This window comes from Fringilla coelebs, assembly GCF_963513975.1.
Source record: "Fringilla coelebs genome assembly, chromosome: 3".
Classification (NCBI taxonomy): Eukaryota; Metazoa; Chordata; class Aves; order Passeriformes; family Fringillidae; genus Fringilla; species Fringilla coelebs.
This window is the reverse complement of record NC_140030.1, coordinates 106,184,260-106,204,493: the sequence shown is the minus strand read 5'-3', so window position 1 is coordinate 106,204,493 and position 20,234 is coordinate 106,184,260. Positions and strand designations below refer to the sequence as shown.

The 20,234-nt window shown below is 41.1% G+C and overlaps 1 protein-coding gene across 7 annotated transcripts in view; it reads right to left on the bottom strand.

Annotated features, from left to right (window-relative positions):
* CDC42BPA (CDC42 binding protein kinase alpha) overlaps positions 1–20,234 on the bottom strand; it is a 184,673-nt gene that overhangs the window by 7,795 nt on the left and 156,644 nt on the right. For 6 of the 7 annotated variants that reach the window (XM_084203492.1, XM_084203490.1, XM_084203493.1 and 3 more), the window contains 6 exons: positions 18,827–19,420; positions 16,265–16,362; positions 14,778–14,862; positions 13,214–13,337; positions 11,731–11,848; positions 311–428 (listed from right to left, as the gene is read on the bottom strand). In XM_084203492.1, coding sequence (XP_084059618.1) covers positions 311–428; positions 11,731–11,848; positions 13,214–13,337; positions 14,778–14,862; positions 16,265–16,362; positions 18,827–19,420 — 1,137 coding nt within the window. Of the gene's footprint in view, positions 1–310; positions 429–5,093; positions 5,280–11,730; positions 11,849–13,213; positions 13,338–14,777; positions 14,863–16,264; positions 16,363–18,826; positions 19,421–20,234 lie in introns of all 7 variants that reach the window. The other variant, XM_084203496.1, reaches the window with a different exon arrangement.

Below are 20,234 nucleotides of genomic sequence, written 5' to 3'. Positions count from 1 at the left end.
AACTTGTCACTGATTTAAAACACTTGAGCAGGAGTAAAGCAGTCCCAGGGCTAAGAATGTAATTTGAATTCTAACATCAATTTAAAAAAACCCTGACAAATTACAAGTGTGGGACTCTCAAAAGCACTACCTGCTTATTCACGTGCTCCTTTGAAAGCAAGACTAAAACGCTCTGCTGGCCTTGGCAGCGACACAGTCGGCCATCACTTTGGAAAATCCTCCTCCAGCATGGACAGAAGCAACTGCAGGCAGCCCTTTTCCTGAAACACTTGTGCCCAGCCCCCAGAACAGGAGAGCGCTGTTTGCTTACGTGCTGCTAAGCCGCTGCTGGCGCTCATGGAGCGTCCCGGCTCCGTGCGGGATTTGGTGATCGACGGGATGCTGACGGAGCCACTGAACACCGTCCGGCTCTCCTGGGGCCGCAGGTTCTGAAATGCACACACACACCACACGGTCACTTATCCACTGCTGCCTCAACCTTGCAGTTGTGTCTTGTAAGGCCCCAAAACACAGGAAACCCCCGACCTTACCAGAGCTGAGTATCTGGGCAGCAAGTCAGCAAAAATTGCAAAATAATATTCTGCAGTTGAGTGCAGAGACTGGCAGCACACGCAACGCGGCAGTCAAGTGCTGAATTACATGGACATGTGCAGGCAACTGAAAGAATACATGGAATAATTCCAGAATTTCCCTGAAAGGATGGCTTGCAAGCCTAATTAAGCTGCTGTAAATATATTCAAGTCACACTGCATAACGCCTTCTTTCTGAACACAAGCTTCCAAAGATCTCATTACAATTTCTCTTTGATGCCATCATCTGTGCCATGATTGTATAAGTTGATACAATATCCAGGTTAATCCCTAATGCTTGCAGAGTTATTAATAGATAGTGGATCAATCTGTATAGCAATTACTTATGAAAATCCAAAGGTGTTAACAGCATCCCTCCAAACCTACACTAGTTGAGCCAAAGTGAGAAGCAGCCTGCTGTTTCCAGCCTGCACAAAGAGAAGGACCAGAGCACTTGCCACTGTTTTTCAATTTTGATTATTGCTCCTGTTTTGACTCCTGAGAGTTCCAGTGTGATTTTCTAAATTAATCAGTTACTGGACTGAAGTGGTCCTTTACTGACGAGATAAACCAAAACTTCCCTACTTGGATACGGCAGTTCCTCAAACATAAGTTGTCTTTAAAGGTGAAAGAATACTTTGAAGTGAGTTCTGGGAGATTTTATTTCTGCTTCTGTTAACCTACAGCTGACCTTAGGGGAGAAGACTTTTCAGATTTAGTCCCTCTCTCTGTATATGAGCTGGCTTCCTTGCCCATGTGTGTCATTTCAGCTCTGGCTAAATATGAGACCTCATTATATTCATCAATAGAGTGTGATTATTAAGCCAATACTATTAAGTTAAGTTAATATTAACTATTAAGCCAATACAATTAACTGGGATGAGGCTCAGGGAACCTTCATAGATGCACAATGTGAAAGAAATACTGGTAGCTCTAAGAATTACTTCCTTTACCCTCTGCAGCCCCCCCTCTGCCATAACTGTTTATTTCTTCCTATTTATATTTAATTATTTCCCCATCCTCAAACTGAGAAGTAGCCATACATAAAACAATAGTTGCAATTGCAGTGCTTCTTCAACTAGGGTGTTAATGAAAATTTCAGATCAGAACAAAGATTCTACCCCCACAAGGATATTCTCAGAGAACCTCGGTACTACTCATGTCTCTATCGGAAATCAAGAGTCTGTAAGAAACAGATTTTATACAGGTCAGACTTCATCAGACAAATTTTACCAACCTGCTGCCAAATCCAGTCTTACAATGATCCTTGAAATCATTGCTCTGACAGGCCCCATTGATCTTACAGGCAACCCTTGGCTTTTCATTCTCCCACGGTGCAAGAAATGGTTGATTTTTAATGTGCAGCAAATAAGAAATAAACTCTCTCATCTGTTCCCAGATCTCTCAAAAACACCAGCAAAAGAGAATCAGAGACATTACCAATGAAAAAGCCCTTTTTAATTCTCCCTTCTTCCATTGCTACACCATACCTAAAGGCTTGAAACACTCTCTTAAATTATTTGTGGGATTCTATTGCTGTCTCTTGCTTAGCTTCCCCCTTTCTTTTTTTTTTTTTTTTTTTTTGTTTTTTAACATAAATAACCAACCTACTTTGTAGTACAAAATACTGAGCTGCTTCTTTTTCCCCACTTGATAAACTGAGATGCAGAGTTTGAGCATGCTGGCTGTACCTAAACCATGGAGGCTTGCTCCCTTGACCATACACAAAGGAACTGAGGGGCTGAGGGATGAGTTACTGCTGTGTTTTGAGAAAGAAAGGAAAACCAAGTGCAGGCAGCACTGGCTTTAGCACGTGTGCACTGGGGTTAGTACACTGGGGCTGCAAGGCTGGTATAAACCTACAGAGGTTCGTTTTGCAAAGAGAACAATTCTGTTTAATGATAAGGTGATTAACCTCCTTCACAGTGAGCAGGCAACATACAGGCATCAGGGGAAGGAGGCAATGGGTGGGTGCACAAAAAAAGACTCATTTGTTTTAACAATGTGCTCTAAAGATGATTATTTTTTTGTGACCTCAGTTTGCAACGTCCATGTAATTCCTTGTAGAAAGTCTCTCCACAAAGCAAATCTTTCATCATTCTTTGTTCTAAAAATAAAATAAGCACATGCCAGGGCTGCTGGCATTTTGGACCAAACCTCCTGGAAGTGGTGTGCACATGATGCAGGAAGGGGATTCAAAGAAAAATAAACGGCGGTTATTAGCGGTAGTTATAAAGCAGCACAACGCAGCAGGTTAAAAACACAGAAAACAAAAGGAAACCTGAGCTTGCTTTAGAGAGACAAAAACCCCTCATTTCGAGCAACAATTCAAATCCTAGCAGGAAAATTCATCCCCACTGCTGGACCAAATGGAGAAAGATGAAAGAAGTGGGGGGAAAGCAGTAGCAGAGAAGCTGCTGCTGGGCAAAGTGAATCACTGTGAAACAGGGGGAGGGGCCCAGATTAGTTGGGTGCATCCCATTCCAGCAGGAGAGTGGAGCTGTGAGTGCAATCACTGTCAGAGTTACAGAGCCTCTGCTCATGCTCCAGCTCCCTGGGCACCTTCTCCAGCACTGGGATGAGGGACAGGCTCTGACTGGACAGCACCCACAGTAACTGCTTCTGTTCCTCTGTCCATTGTGCTGCTTGGTCTTATTTTGGGGTTTGTTTTTGTTCTAAAGTAGTGCTTTGTTCGTCAGACTATAAAACTCAGCTTCCAACTCTTCCATGAAACAATATGACAGACCCTACTTGAACAAGTCATTTTTCAACTCCCCTATGGATTCCACATTGCCCTGGTTCCAATATCCAATCCTACCTGGGACCATGGCACCCTTCTTACACTAACGTCTCCAAACCAAGGGACGATGGACAGACATGAAACCAAACTCATAGCCTGGCTTTCCATACAGCTTCCAGCACCTCTATCCTCAAGCCACAAAGCAGACTTTTCCTCACTCAAGACTAAACCTCTAGTGCTCTAAGGAGCTAACAAGGCAGAATCTTGACACTCCAGGTTGCCCACTTCACTTTTTTTTTCTCTCCAGTTTATGCTAGGAGGCTGCAACATTAGGATGAACGATGGACCAGGGGTCATTCCTTACTGATCCCAGGGAGGCTACTCACATGAGAAAGGGAAGGTAGAGGGAGGGTCACAGTCCGGTGACACATCGCTGCATGTTGAACACAGACAATTTTATAGCACAGTCGGATTAAAATAATCTTGTTACAACCAGAACTGAAATACAGCTTCAGTGACCCTATAATGACCCTCTAGGAGAGAAACAGCTTTCAATTCAACTTAACAGCATTCTTTTTTTTTTTTTTTTTTTTGCATTTCAACAGAGCATTCCTCTCGTGTATTAATGGCTGTGGCAACTGGGACTCACAGCAGTGACACATGACCATGCATGTAACCAGTCAAAGCTCAGCTGTGCAAATTGGTTTTGGAGCCATAAGGAGAAGATTTATTTCTCTCCTGCATTTTAAAATTCAGTCTAGTGTTGGATGCAGGTATGTTTCCAAAACCTTCCCAGGGCTCCAGCAGGGCAGCCCAGAGGCACTTGAAGCAGCCTGGCAGTGAAGGTTTGCCAGAAACCAAGAGCAATGTTCCCATGACAGCAATGGGCATGGCCTGGACTCACACAAATCCTGAGCAAACAACAGCATCACACACATCTACCTACAGGTTACTCCTGATTTATCTGTGCCAGGCAGAGCTGCAGGCCCCAGCATGGTACACAGCTGTGATGCACTGCAGGTACCTTGTGCCTGCTTCACTCTGGTTTGCATTCCTACAGGACACAGCAAACTTCAGGTAGGCAGACCTGAATGCACAATGCAAGGAAAAAAGGGAAGACCACTTCCATCCCTCCAATCTACATTGCATCTGAAAGGATACCTACAGAAGAGCATCCTACCTCAGCCTCTGCCTAAAACTACCAGGGTTAAGAGGATCTACATCAGCAAGTTGTCATCATCTTTAGTTTTTATCCTGTTTCTACATGTTCTAATTTAATTCATTTAGTTTAACCTAGAAACTACTTAAGGAACTAGTTGTGTCCATCTCTTTGCATCTGTGTCCAGTACTGAGCACAAATTCTCACATTTCACATGAATTAATAATAAACAAAGAGCCTGAAAGCTCGGTTCAACACAGATCCAGAATCTCCTCCTAATTCAACCTGGTAGGCAGCACTCTGACTGCTGGAGGATGAACACTGTGGAACAGAGAACTTCTCATTCAAAATTCCCACATCCTTCCTGCTGATTAAAAATTTTATTCTTATAACAAAAGATTCAGCCCCGAACTATTTTTTTTTTCCTAAGGCCATGAAGTGTCTGTTTATTGTCAGAGCTGTGGGAAGACCCCAGCTGATAGCAGAAAATAAATTGTCTGGGACAAAAGGAAATAGAGAGGGGTGAAGGAACAGCTTACAAGGGGTTTTCTCCCACGTTAATAGCCAGGCAAAAGGAAAACCACACAGTGTTAGTAGAGTGAACACCTGACTCAGCCATTCATACCCTCAGAGTGACAAAGTCTGGAGTACCGAGGACAGAGCGTGGAGGCGGGGAAAATGCAGGGTGTATGGAATCATAAGAGAGGAATTTTTCAGCTGAATTAACAGTCATGTGGTAGATGTGCTCAAAGTTGCTCGGAGAGGAGATCAGACGGGAGTGATGATGAGGGAATTGATAAGGGGAACGCTGCTATCAAAGACAACAGAGAGAGAAAGCAATGAAGGATGGTTGTACAGGTTACACCGGCACTAGCAGTTCCACAAGAGCAGTGAAACACGGAGCAGGGACAGCAGACAGCAAACCCTGCTGGCTGTCAGCACACAGGGGCTGACACTGCCACCCCAGTCCTCTGAGCACCTTCCTGACACAGAGTCTGATGGGCCTGCTGCCCTTGCTGTTGGCTAAAACATTAGAAACAAATAAAACTTTTAACTCATTGGGAATCGATTCTAATATTTATTATTTTTTGATATTTCAAAGAGCACCACAGTTGTAAAAGGTGCTTTACAGACAGTTGAGAAGCATCAGTTCCCTGCCTTGAGGAGCTTACAATCTAAAATAGACATAACACAAACAAAGGAAGGTGAACACAGGTGAGGTGGTGTGGGGAGAAGAAAAGATGAGCATACACAGCAGTTAGAGACTGTTAAGAGATTTCCTTCTGTTATTCATGCATTTTAGTGATTCCAATAAAATCATCACCCGTACAACAAACACAGAGTATTTCCAACAGTGGGAGGAACAGTGTTTTGACAGGGTGGGGACATAGGCTGTGTGGCAAGGTGAAGGGGTTAGTGTCAGACCACTGGGACAAGTCTCTCTGCTGACAGGTGACCAAGGCCCATGTCCTGCTCTGTGGCATTCACATTCTCTCAACAGAGAGAGACCTAATTCTCTCTCACATGGTTTTTCCTGGAGAAGCACAGAGAGAAGAAGAGAAAAACAATTCTTATCTCTCCTTGCTGCTCCTGTTGTTTTGCACATGTGGAATGTGTTAGGAAGATTGTTTACCTGAAGTGATTTGTCAATTGGATTCTGCTGAGGATTGTTTTGATTCCTTGGCCAGTTGGCTCAAAGCTGTGTCCTGGCTGTCTGGAGACAGTCACGAGTTTTCTTTAGCGTGTATAGTAGTATTGTATCTCTTTAATATAGTATAATGTAATATAGTTTTACTAAAGCAATTGTTCAGCCTTCTGAATCAATGGAGTCAGATGCCAATCATTCCCAGAGTTGGGGTCACCCTGTTTTTACCACACTGCTCCACACTGGCTCAATCCTGACAGTGCCCAGAGCAGCCAGCACTGCCATGCCTGCAGAGATGATCAGGCCCTTCCTCAGCACATAAAGTGTGAAAACATTGGGAAATTCAAGTGTTTGCAATAGGTCAGTTGAGCAGCGTGCTCCCACAGCGTGACGTAAAGGAGGAGAGGGGAGAAATAACCCTGCAAATTGACCAGGAACGGTTTCTAATTCATCTCTCTGGAATGTGCTGACACGAGTGCTCGTATAATTTAAAGTCATCTAAATCCAGATTTAATGGAAGAGATTTTCAAGGCTCGGTTTCCCTCCCTGTGCCATCTGTACATGCTCAGTCAGCCTGCAGTGGGCTGGTTTCCTATGGACACCAGCAAATCAGAACACCTCTTCTCCTTTCTAACTTCTAAGTTCCTCTTCCCCTCGTCCAACTGATTTCATCTCCTTAAAACAGGTATTTCTGAGTAACATTAGAAATGTTAGGACTTAAAATATAAAATTATGGTAAAAATATAGCTTACCCCTCCACTAAACCTAAGGCACTACTTTTTGTATGTGGAACGTATTAAAGTCTGGAAGAACATTAAGTGACATCCCAATACATATTATATGAAACATTATTGTTACTGTTCTCTTCATTTCAGCTGGTAAAATCCAACTTTTTTTTTTTAAAACACATGGTTATTATGAGGCTTTGCCTGTTAACCAAAACATCAATTACCACATTATGGCATATAAGACATAATATACATTAAATTGTTCTTAGTAACTTTAGCAGCATCTAAATATCAGTACAAGAAGCCACCATTCCAAAATGGTCAAGGACAGCAGACTTTGCTGAGTTCTCTGCAGAGAACTGGTAGCAAGGCCAGCTACATTCCTAAAAGCCAATAAGGGAGACATGGCAGTGTCTAAAACCACAAGCTAAAAAGCAGAGGGTAGGCCAGCTGGAGATCATGAAAATATTTAGCCAGCATTCATGAATGTGAGAAAGCCACGATATGGCAACATTTTAAAAATGATACTCCATGGAACTTTCTCCATAGACTCCACCATTAGATGCATGCATGGGGTTCCCATTTTCTTTAAAGAATACCAAATATAGATAAGTATTCATTTACTCTAAAAGTTTCTCAATTGAAACAAGCAAAGCTTCACACATCATCTAGAATGGAAGTAGAATGGCTCATGTATAATGAGGTCAAACTGAAGCATAATGTTCAAATATAATGGCAGTCAAGACCAGCTTTTGTATATAAAAATACTTAGGCATGCAGAATATGAAAGCAAAATCAATCCTGTACATCTGATGTACACAGAGAGGTGGTCTGTGCTGCAGTAAGTGCAGTTCCAGATTTCAGATCTTCACTACAAAGGAGCATCCACGATAAAGTGGCTTCAAGGGACAAGAGGGCAGAAGGGAGGCCAGACTGTACGGCCAGGTTAATTGGTGACAGGCTGCTAGGGAAGAAAAACATGTAAACAAATAAGTTTGGGGATACACTAACAGGAACCATTCCAAATTGTACAAAACAAGACAATGACCCAGATCCACAGCAATAAAACACAAATATGTACTGATTACTGCTCTGCTAATAGGAAACAACAGCTTCTGGTGTGTTGCAGCCCACAAACTTGTGTGCCAAAGCCAGACCATGAGTGCTCACCATGAAGAAAAGAAGGATGCAGATTTACAGTTGCCTGAAATCCCCTAAATCTGATCTCCCTCTGAGCCTTGGGCATGGTTCTGCCCAAACACCAGGGCTCTACTGAAGTCAAGGGTGTCTGTTCATGGAAAGAACAATGTGGGACTAGGCCAAGAGACTGCAACTTCCCACAAACACATCAGAGTGCCTGGTGCATACCAAGAAAACTGGAAAACACTGGAAAACAACACTCAGAGAAAGCATCTTTCTCCCTCATGTGGCTGCACCAGCAAGGGCAAACAAACAGGCAGATATATTGCACACAAACAGGCACTGGATTCAACACAACAAATAGTGCAAAAGGGTTTAATCCCTCCCTTTATTCCAGTTACAACACAACTTAAACTCTCTACAGCTGGTCTTTTAAAAGATATCACTAAAACAGTGGTGAGCAGAGAGCAAGCAGGCTCTGCACCCACCAGGCCAGGCTTGGAGCAGCACAAGTGCAGGTCCCCTGCTGCCCACAGACACAGCCCAGCTACCCATCAAGGGCCATCACTACCAATCCTAACTCTGCTTCTCTCACTTCTCGGCATTTCCCCTAAAAAAAGGCAGTGGGGCTGAAGTGGTTCGTTTTTTTCTGATTCACATTGCATCTATGAAGTATATTAATGAATAAATATAAATACATACATATACCTCAAACTGTCATTTGCTTTCTAAAGTTCACCCATGTGTGCTAGATAAAACTTGGGCTGAGCTGGCTATTTAGCTTGTGACAATCTCATTCAACACAGAGATTAAAATATCTATTAAAACCTATTTATACCTAAGGACCCTTTTGCCCATACAGCACTATATTGACTGGGAAAGCTCAATCCTTGGTGAAACATTTCTATTGGTAGGTCCAGCCAAATGTGAAGGTGCTCAAATAAACCAGAAAAAACTGCAAATGAAAAGTCCCACTTCACTTTTTCATGCACTTTCTGCATTCCAGTACCCCATAAAAAAAGAAGCTGTACCACCTAGAACAGCTGGAGGAAGAGAATTTGAGAAGACTATTGGCCTTGCACTGCCTGCTACCCCCAGCATCAGCCCCAAAAATGTATTTTACCATTCACTTCCACAAACAAGAACAGGCATTCCCAAAGTAAAGTGCTGCAACCTTTCCCAAAGTTTGTTAAAAAAACCCCTTTCTTTTCTGAACCACACTAATCAATTAAAAAATACAAAGAAAATGTTTCAGCTGCAAAATCAGGACATACTTAGCAGCACAGAAACCCCCAGTTTTTCACCTTTTGGGAATAAGGTATGAAACTGGTGAAATAATTCCACGTCCTGGAAAAGGAACCACCATACAGATGAACTGTACACAGGGTTGGATGATTATTCTTTACCTTGTGTACTGATTCTCCAGGAAACATCCTTTGTTTCCATGCTCTCTTCTGGTTCTAAATTTCTTTCCAGTAAAACATTAGACTCTATACATAACCTCAAATGCCCACACAACTCCTTTTCTTCTGCTTTTGTGCCTGAGAAACAAAGTTCTTAGTCTGGAATGCATTAAATGGAAACTCAGTCCAGGCAAATACCTTACAGGAAGCTGTTGGAAAAGAAAAAGCTGCCTGGACTGAAGTTGCTCTTGACAGAACATTTATTTCCTAATTTCAAGTTACATTTTCAAATTCACACACTTTCAAGTCCCATGCTCGATGCAATTCTGTACCAATTAAGAATACAAATACAACATGACATTGCAAGGAACTGATGGAAAAACACACAACAAATTTGCTTTGTCTTGCAGCAACATCTCCCAGGGTTAAGACTGATACTTACTTGCAAAAAGGAGGTTTTAATAATAACAACTTTTTAAAAAGAAGCTGCAGCAGTAGAACAAGTGCAGGAATCAACTGTACATTGTACACATTTTCTAATTCTTCTCATCACTTTTAAGTGTGGGAAGTGACTCATGAATTCTTTTCAAAACATCATACTGATTGGTAATAGCACAGTACCAGTCCTAACTTGAAACAGGACCTGTGAGCTAATACAAGGCAAGTGCAATTAGAAAGAGTTCAAAGCTGAAAGCCATGGAGAGATGACATTGTTGAAGAAATGATGTCAAAAATCCCCTTCTATATAATCATTCTTTGTTTTACACTTGTCAGATGTGGGGCTTGATTAAGAGCCCTTGCAGCTCTTGAGTGCCATGAACTTTCAATTACTGATGGTGTGACACACGATGACCTGCTCTACCTATAGAGGTAGCAGATTATTTTCTCTGCTTGAGAAGAGCCACAAATATTTTAAAGAACTTACCAGAAATGGAGAAATAAAAAAAGGCTCTGATCTACATCCTGCCCTGAAGCAAATGATCATTCTCTGTCTACCATTAGACACATACAATCCTGTATCCAGGTAAGACAAACATACCTGCCAACATCCCTTGGATTTGTCATGTGTTTTCAAGAAACAGTTCCTTCATTATGCATTCCTTTATAAAAATGACTATCATTTATAAAAATACATCCAATACAGTACTGGTTTTTTCTCATTACACCAAATATATTTGTTACTGAGAGGCTTCTCAGACTGTGTCTAATATGAGCTTTAGAATAAATCAAAGTGCAGACTTTACAGCCAAGTGCAACATAAAAGTACCATTTCCTTCAAAAGTGAGGTAAAATGAGTATCCAAAGACCAGAGATTAGGCTCCTAAACTCGTGCAACTGCATGTTGAGCTTTATTTTCCAGTCTTATTTTTGTTTCCTTTGCACTTTTCAGCATCAGAATATCCCAATTTCAGCATCTACTTCCTGCTTTCTGCACAATCTCCAAGTAGTAACAATGATCATTTTAGACAGGAGCTCTGTGCTAATGCCTGAATGTTATGCTGGAACAAATTTCATCTGTTTTTATCATAACATCTCATCTTTCTTACAGTGCTAATTAACATCTTCTGAATCACATCTGTGTCACTGTGGATGTGCTTAGAAAACAATACAGAACACATAAGACACAAAAGATGCTCAAAGGTAGCTTGAAGCAAGCAGTACAGTACTTCCTTATGAGCAAAGTATTAATTAGTCTTCAGCTCATCACAGATTTCAGTAACTTCCAAGTGATTACTTCCTACATAAGGTTTTATGGAAATGAACATGTGCTATTACACATTTTCTTTTTCCATTTTCCAACTTAAAAAGTTTGTTTTTATGCAAGAAGTTCTGTTTCACTGAGACTACTTAATTTGGAGAGAACAGGAAAAATAGCACTTGGCACGGGAAGAAATTTGAGCAGTACAAATTATTGAATTGCTACAGGAAAACAGGCTGTGAAGAAATAGGCAAAGTTGGTGCTAAAGATGGGAGGAGAAAAAAGGAATAGAACTACATTTCACCAAGAAGGGAATTTCTCTTTCCATACCCACAAAGAGCACAAATCATGTAAATTTTGCACCTTCATATGGGTCATTGAAATTATCATCAACACTGTGAGGCCAACCTGCCTTAAAACTCCAGAGGCATTAGGCACTCCTCCTCCTCCTCTACTCAATGCTTGTCATGCTCCTTGCTTAAATTTTATTACATACAGCAGAGCATTTTTAGCTCCATTCCCCTCATTACACTGTTCCTGATAGGAAATATGTCACTGATTACACATTAAAATTGCACTTGTTTTTCTCTCACTTATTTGCAGCCTCTGCAGCAGTCAGTCACTCTCACATGTCCTTTTGTACTTACCATTGGGAGGTCTTTGAGAATCTGTATGCCATCTCCTGGACCCATATGTGCTATGTGGTTAAAATTAGTTGGGTTAGAAATTAACTTATTTCTCATTTCTGGATCACGTAGCATCTCCCTGGAAGAGAAGATACTTTGTTTAGGTATTTCCTTTGAGGTGAGGATGGGCATTTATAAAACATGTACAGCTTTGATTCTCAGCTATTTTCAAATGGAAATTACCCAGTCTTTTCCAACCTAAACAATTCCATGAGTCTATGACTCTATTTAACCATGTTAACAGTGATAAATCCCTGCTGTCAGTACTGGTGTGGAAAAGGTTCCAGCTTGAAGAGAGGGCAAGGGGCCAGGATAAAAGAATGCTGTTTGCAGCTTAACAGCCCATGCCCAGTAGTTACTAACATTCATAGAATGAGCTGATAAAAAGCTCTGTAAAGATGAGTAAAAGCCAAACTTACTTGTGATATATTACAAAGTGGAGATGAAAATGAAGTATAGAATATGAAAACAGAATTAAAATCATACTGCAGTACCTTTCTCAGTCTGCGGTCAGAATTAAAAGCTCTTCAAAATGGCAAGGATGCCTTTCAGAACTCAGAATAAATAAAATTTTAAAGAGACCAAATGTCAATCAACTCAGAAAAGGCAAGAACAAGAAATGGAATTTTTTCTCCACTGCATACAGTTGTTACTTTCCTTAGAGCCAAAAAGAAAGACAAACTGGGAGCCAACCGATGGTGCAAGATGCTGGAGATAAGAAAAGTGAAATACTCAGCTTTTGGAGTGTGGCTTGAAATACTCAGCTTTTGGAGTGTGGCTTAGCACAGCAGCAGGTCACTTCTAGTGAGTGACAGCAAATGGTCAATAACATCCTCTGCCAACACTGCCAGTAGTGCAGACCTGGTTTTGTTGCCATTTAGGAAAGTATTTGTAACCTGCTAAACACTCCCTTTAGAAATACACCCTGCAGTCCTATGAGCCCTGAAGAGGTGAGTTTTGTGAGCTTTATAGAAACTCTATGTAGTTCAATCTATGAATCAAAGAAACAGATTTCCTGGAATACTGCTGAGAGGAAAGTCTTCTTCAGAAAAAAAGCAGAACAACCAGAGTCTGAGAGTAATTGATCCATATGCATAGTTAGCAAAGTAATCTCCTTTTGCAAAGTGTTTATTAGAGAGCTTTATATACACACAGGGTATGTGCACACCTATGCACCTGCATACAGTATGTGGAGGCATGCATTCCAAATTACAGCTGCTTCACACAATCCATCTGAACTAACTGTGCATCCAGTGCATATCCATATCCAAGCCATATTGACACAAGTTTAACACCGAGGATTAACAGGGCAGAGAAGAGACAGGAACACCTGAATGGCCATTCCAGAAAGCCACACAATGAATGAAGCACGACCCTGGCATCAGTCAGTGTCCATCAGGGCCTACAGGCATGGACAGAGGACAAGTACAGGTGGAATACAGACCTCCTCTGCTGCATCCTCTCCTCCTCGGGCACGCGGAAGGAGTAGCGCCGCTTGTTGTTGATGTTCCGCACCATCTGCTTCCGGCTGTTGTCTGATGTCTCAGGCACCACCAGCTCGTCCCCCTCTGAAACCAGCACAAAAATGGGGATGCAGTTCCTTAGCTATTAATGGAATTTGAGTTTCAACACTCTACCTCTGCTCTGATAGTGCTGGACACTACCCCTTTCCCATCAAACCTGAACAAACATTCTTTGGTTTATGGGTTTCCTTGGTCACTATCTACTACTCTGTTATGTAGCAACAGAGTTAACCCTTCTTCACACACGAGCTGCCACACCTGTGTTCTCAAAACACCACTGATGCATTCTTTGAAATAAACATTTTGGTGGGCAGGAAGGGAATCTGAGTCTTGTCTCAAAATTCCCATTGAAAATCACTAGAACAGCTTGTTCTGACGACTGTCTGGCAAATGAATGCAAGATTTTCTTTCATTCATTCCCTGCTCCGAAGAGAACATTGCTTTTGAAGTGTTTGAACATTGATGTATTTTGATGCAACTGTGGGAAAAGGGAAGATTTTTTCCCATCTGGCCAAAGGATCTTTACTAAAGACATGAAATGGACTTTGAATGAACGTTGCAACTGTTCTGTCTTGTTGTCTATATATGGAGACTAAAGTGACACTTAATAAGCTCACTGCTCACTGACAAAACAGTTTTGAATGGAACTCAAATCTCTTCCTTCCTTAAGATCAGCTCTAATGTTCAGTGTTTATTAGATTTGAAAATTCTCTAGACATACTTCCAGCATATTTCTCCTCTCCACCACTGCCATTCCTTTTGTACTAATTTGCTGGCAATTGAAATAAGCACTGAGACAGTGGCAGCAGCAGTACATTTTTCTAGAGTGCTTATTTTCACTGTTTTCAGAAAGTTGTTAACAAAAATTTATAGCTTCTGGTTGTTGAAACAGAGCATGTCCCCTCTCCACCTAAGAGGTTAAACAAAAGTTTAAGGAAATTCCTCAGGAGCATGCTTATGAAATGGGCTCTAAAAAGTAAAAAAAAAAAAGTCAGAAAGCTTCAAAAATCCATTTTTGTTACGAGTCTAAAATTGTAGCACACAGTCATAGCTGGCCCTAATAATAAGTTACAAATACTCTGTATTACTTTAAAATGCTTGGGAAATGTGTTAAATATAGTATTAAAGGTTAAATACAGTATTGATTTTAATCTGCTGCTGCCAAAATGACTACTGAAGTTTTTAATTGTGCAGGCTTTTTTAAGCAGTGTTCTGGCAGGTGATCTCACATTTGGAGGGAGCATCCAGTCATTCTAGTTTCTAGTTCCAGTCTTCATTCAAGTCTTCATTGAATATTCAAAAGGCAAAAAAAGTTCAGAGAAGAGACAACATTGCAACCACTGTTGAATCCATAAGCTTTGGCTTTTTCCCAAGTTAACAAGCACACAGACATTTAAGAGATTCCTTTATGCAATGCACAGATGCAGACAAGTGCTCTTTCTAAACAAAAATGTGAATTATGAAAATTGGCTTCTCTTTACTTACCTGCCATTTTGTTTTTGAAATATATTAATCTGACTGTCTCCAGGCCTAAAAGGTTTAATGATCCTTCTGTATTCAAGGGTCGTACCTGAAACAAGGAAAAACAGTCCTTGTAACACTTTCAAGAGTAACAATTCCAAGTCATTAAAGCCACAAAGAAGAGCTCAAAAGAATTTTAAACTCTTTTTTTTTTTAAATGAGTACAGAGAGGGTTGCCTAAAATTCCACTTCAAGACACAGGCTTAACACCATTCCTCCCAGCATTTAAATAAATAGTTGTGTTAGAAGTCTACTTCATATATCAACTCAATTTTTCCATTAGATGTACAAAGCAGTAAGCTGAGCTTTTACTTTGTGTTAGTACCATGCCACAATAATGCTGTGCAGCTTTATAAGAGCACACACAGACTGCTAAAACCTACTGGTATTTGTGATTTCCAACATAAAAGTGAAAGAGGCATTCCACACTCTGTAAATTGCATTAGAAACAGATTCTTCATAATAAATGGCCATTTTTGAGACTACTAAGTGTAGTAATTTTGTTTGCTGAAAGAAGCTTCAACCATTAAAACGGAAGTCTTGAGACAAATATTAATCAAAGTATTAAATCCCATTCTACTGTGTAGGGGAAAAAAATGCTCCAACTGCTTAATAACTCAACGTTTGGACACCAGAAAGAACTTCCCCATAAAAGTCCAGATTGGTCTCTCTTCAAGACGGTTAATAGCTGAGCACTTTGATCTTTGCATGATGCATCCTCACAGCACTGCCAGAATATCCTGGTCTGCATCTGGCACATGGGAAATTGATATACAGAGACTGAATGACCCACACAAGACCACAGGGGCAATGTCCTGCAGCTCTGTGTCACTGGAATGCCAGTAAAAGAATTGTGTTGACCCTGATACAAAGCTGAAGTCAGTTTAAACCACAAGGAAAAAAATTGACTTTTCTCTTTTCTTTCCAAATACAGCTGAGCAAACACCTTCTAAATACCAAGGAAGTGTCAGTTTTCAGAAACATCTTCCTTTTGATAAGAGAGCCAAACTGACATCATCCTGGTTTTGGTGTTTCTATTGCTTGAAACAAAATGTTCTAACCCTGTCTGTCTACCATATGTTCAGGAGCAGCAGGAGATAGATTTTTGAAGGCCTGTGTAATTAGCTTAACATCTACCTCCTCTGGTAATAATCTCAATCAGTCCCAATTAAGCCATATGTAATTAATGCCAGTTAATTCCTCTTATTATTACAACAGTATCAGTAAATCTAACATAGCCATATGCCCCATATTGACCATTCATCTAAACCAGTGCAACCACATGAAAAACACATTTTCTATCTTCTATTTCCAACAAAAATGCCTGAGTTTCTTTGCAGTAGCTCTTCCTTTAATTCAATTATGTTCCCAGAAGCAGTTTTAATGATGGCTCCTATAACAATATTGAGCCTGGACATAACTCCTTGGCCCACATTGAAATGGGAAGTTACCTTTTTGAGAGGAATAGTTTGAATCCACTCCATGGAGTTCACGTCGAAGACATCAATTGCATTTTCACTGTACACAGAGAGGTATGGTGCATTGTAACCTGGGAAGGAATGATGAGGCACTGTGTCATCTGCTTTTGGACACGGCCCAAAATAGACAATTTCTTACAGTTTAACTGTATTTATTTAAGAAAACAAAACCATTGTTTCACAACCCAACAACAAGCTTTGAAAAATGTGCTTTAACTAAAAAATGACCAAGAAATTTATTCTGAAGGCAAACTAGCACCACCCAAAAACTTACAACCTCCATGACTTTTAACTTTGCTGAAAGCCTAACTACTTTCTGAATTGTAAGACATTATTGGTTTACTCTGCCAAATACGGATGCATTTCAAAGGTTTTTTCCTCCTAAAAGCCCCATTTTTAATAAGGGCTCACATATTGTAAATGATGTGGTAGGAAAATACTCTGCTCTATTTAATAACTACCAGTTGAATGAACTGAGCTCTGAGTCTTTGGACTATGCATTAAATGAGCATCACTTGGAACTAAGCACCATGACACAGTCATAAAAGTCCTGTTTCCTTAACTTTAGTTCTCTCTTTTCATTTTCTGGATTGTGAAGAGAAATCTTCTGCTACTTATCTGGCACATTTTCCCAGGATGAAATTTGTTTCACTGGGACCACTTCTAAAGGAGAATTCAGTATTTCCATGTCGGCAACAAGACTGCCACAGTCTGCCAAGACTAACAACAGCATCCAAGTTGTGTTTAAATGTAACAGCTTTTGCTATAAGATACACCTCCATTCTGAGCTGGAAATCAGCATCATCAAATCACTTCATGTAGGGCAAGCAAAAAACTGTCACAAATAACAATGGCAAATATAGATGAACTACGTGTGAAAAATACACATTTTTCAATCTATCACGTAACCTCCTGGTTTGATTCATTCATTGTCTGAGTCCACTGTAATAACCAATTGTGTAAAATTGCTTGAAATCCAGAAGTGGCAAACACCCTGTAAATGTTGCTCCCTCCATACTCAGAAGGGCCTTCACCCAAACAAGGTGAAATACTCCTCCCCTCAACAATGTGACTGGACTGCTGCCACAGTGAGGTAAGAAGGCAGACTATTCTAAAAATCAACACAGAATTTGGCTTCTTCACTACTCTGAGAGCAGATTTGGTTAATCTTTATCTGCATTCTGAAAGACTTTAAAAGGAAGATAGACATTTAGGTTTGGTTTTTTCCCCTGAAACTGTCACAGAGATAAAGCTCCAGCTTTGAAATAAGGTGCAATAGATGTTTAACAGACCTTGGTGGAAATGAAAATCTTAAAAAATTACAGCATTTTTCCTTAAGGTTATGAAATAAATTTTTTATATTGCCTCCTATGCATTGTATTTTGGAAGGGGAGAGAGAAACAGGAGGGAAACTTAATGACTTTATGAAAAAGGAGAGGAGGAGATGAAAAAGAAGGTTGTTGGACAAAACCTGCTGAGGAAGAAAGAATGAACAAATAAAGAAAGAAAAGACAAAACAGACTAATAAGTAGGAACAAATACCATTAGAGAAACGTAAGTCAAACTACCAGATTCTAATGACTCTCTCAGCATGAAGAAAGCTGGAACCAAAGTACAATCACATTCCAAGATTTTAATGGAACAGTCCAGCATTGGTGGTAGCAAATACATAAAGCTCCCGTTAGCCTCTGTTGAACCTGAAGCTTTTGGCTGTTTTAGAGTTAGAAGTCCTGACTCGTGATTCCTCTTTGTGTTCCAGCAAGTAAAGGTCAGTGCCAGAGTTGTTGAAACTAACATAAATGAGGATTAAACCCTCTTCTCAGAGTCTCTGTGGTCATGATGACCCCGAGATGTGTCAGAGTGTCTCTTCTCCCAGCCCAGCAGCCAAAGCAGGAGTCAGGATTCTTCTGTTCTGGTTCTCAAGGTTGTTTATTTGCTGTTATCTATAACATTCTTTCTCTGACCCACCAAGGTCTGTCTGGCAGGTCGGGTTGTGGCACACCTCAGAGGCGGTGTTATCTTTTATACTAAAAACTACGTGTACAGTATTTACAATAACTTTCCAATACCTATCACCTATGTTAGACAGTGTGTTTCTACTCTAAACCAATCCAAAAGTGCCACCATCACCCAGAAGATGGAGGCTAAGAAGAAGAAAGAAGGAGGACAAGGCACATCCAAATCCATCTTGGCTTCTGAACCCCCATTGTAAAAACCTAACTATCATTCTACTTAAACTTTCATGGCTTGTGAATCCTCATATAAGGTTGGTAATTGTTTTTTCCAAGGGCTAAAATCGAAGGCACAGGTGTTTTTGACTCTGTGCCAAGGTCTCTGAACCCCCTGTCAGGGTCTCAAGTCCTCCGGGGCAGCCAGAGGAATTTCCTGCGTTCCGACACCCTCTGACTAGATAAAAAATGGTGACGGGCTGAGAGCATCCATTAACCTGTCAGGTAATTAGCCCAGAACTCCACCTCCCGTGAATAACAACACAAGCAGAGATCACTTCAGACACACACACAGAGCACAACTCACAGCAAGAAGATGGAGTTGCGGGCCACATCAACTCTTGCTGCCTGGATCTTCGGCCCTGGCAGTCGACGTAAACCCCGACGCTGCTAAAACACAGCAGGTATTCTTTAGTTGAGATCTCGACTGCACAGATGGCATCAGTTGGCTGCTGTGAGATAAATGAGAGCGTGTGGTCGTCCGGATGGAGCAGGCTGTACGGGCTGCCCTCCCCATGGAGCGGGTATTTGAGGAAACCTGACTGGTAGCCTACACAGAGACGGTCGCTGAAGATGGACATCCACTGGACGTTCCCCTGCACCTGGATCTCCTTGATCTTTTTGTGGCGCGTCTTGCTCTGATTGAGTTCGTAACAGAGCACCTGCCTTTTCATGGCCACACACAGGCAGGTGAGGGCCCCGTGGCGCACGTGCCCAGAAACGATGGCCTGGCAGCCTTTGGTCTCTGCCAGCTTATAGAAGTCAGTCTCCCTTCCATCCAGGGCGGCCATGGGGAAGAGCCGCACGTGGCGGTTCCGTCCTGAGATTACGGCGATGAGCTGCTCGCTCGGGATGAGCTCGATCTGATGGACCTTCTTATTGTCACCAACACGGATGATCTCTGAAAGAAAAATCAAAACAAGCCCCCTGTCACAGACATGTTTTATGAAAAATCCTTTCATTAGGATCTTTTCTCCTGAGAAGCCTCAGAAATGAAACATAAACAATGATTATCTGCTGCTGTGGAATGCAACAGGTGCATCTTTGATTGTCTCATGTGGTTGCTTTTAATTGATGGCCAATCACAGTCCAGCTGTCTCAGGCTCTCTGGTCAGTCACAAGATTTTATTATCATTCCTTTTCTTTCTTTTCTAGCCTTCTGATGACTCCTTTCTCTTTTCTTTTAGTATAGCCTTAATATATAATTTTCTTTTAATATAATATATATATCACAAAATAATAAATCAGCCTTCTGAAACATGGAGTCAAGATTCACATCTCTTCCCTTGTCCTGGGACCCCTGCGAACACCACAACAGCCCCCCACAAATTCAAGTAAGTAATGGTGAGGTGTGAACTGATTATAATGTGTATTTGTAAAAATGAACCAGGAAAGAAACCCAAGTGTGGATGCCATGGGACAGAGAGAGACAAATGGCAAGCGTTTCTCACAGCGGCTCGTGAGAATTTTTGGGGAATTGTAAGGATGTGATAACTTGCTAAGTTATAAACAATCTGCAGGAGCATTTTTCTACTTTGTTTTTCTGTTCTTCTCAAGGATGGTGTGTGAGGAAGGTGTTTTTTGTTAGCTAGCCAATCAAACAGAACCTGTCCTATCACTCTATAAAACCGTGCAGTTCTCTTGAATAAAGCCTTCTCTGCTCTTCCTACAATCCTGCCTCCCACCTGCTCCTGTATCATCCTTGGGGCCAGACT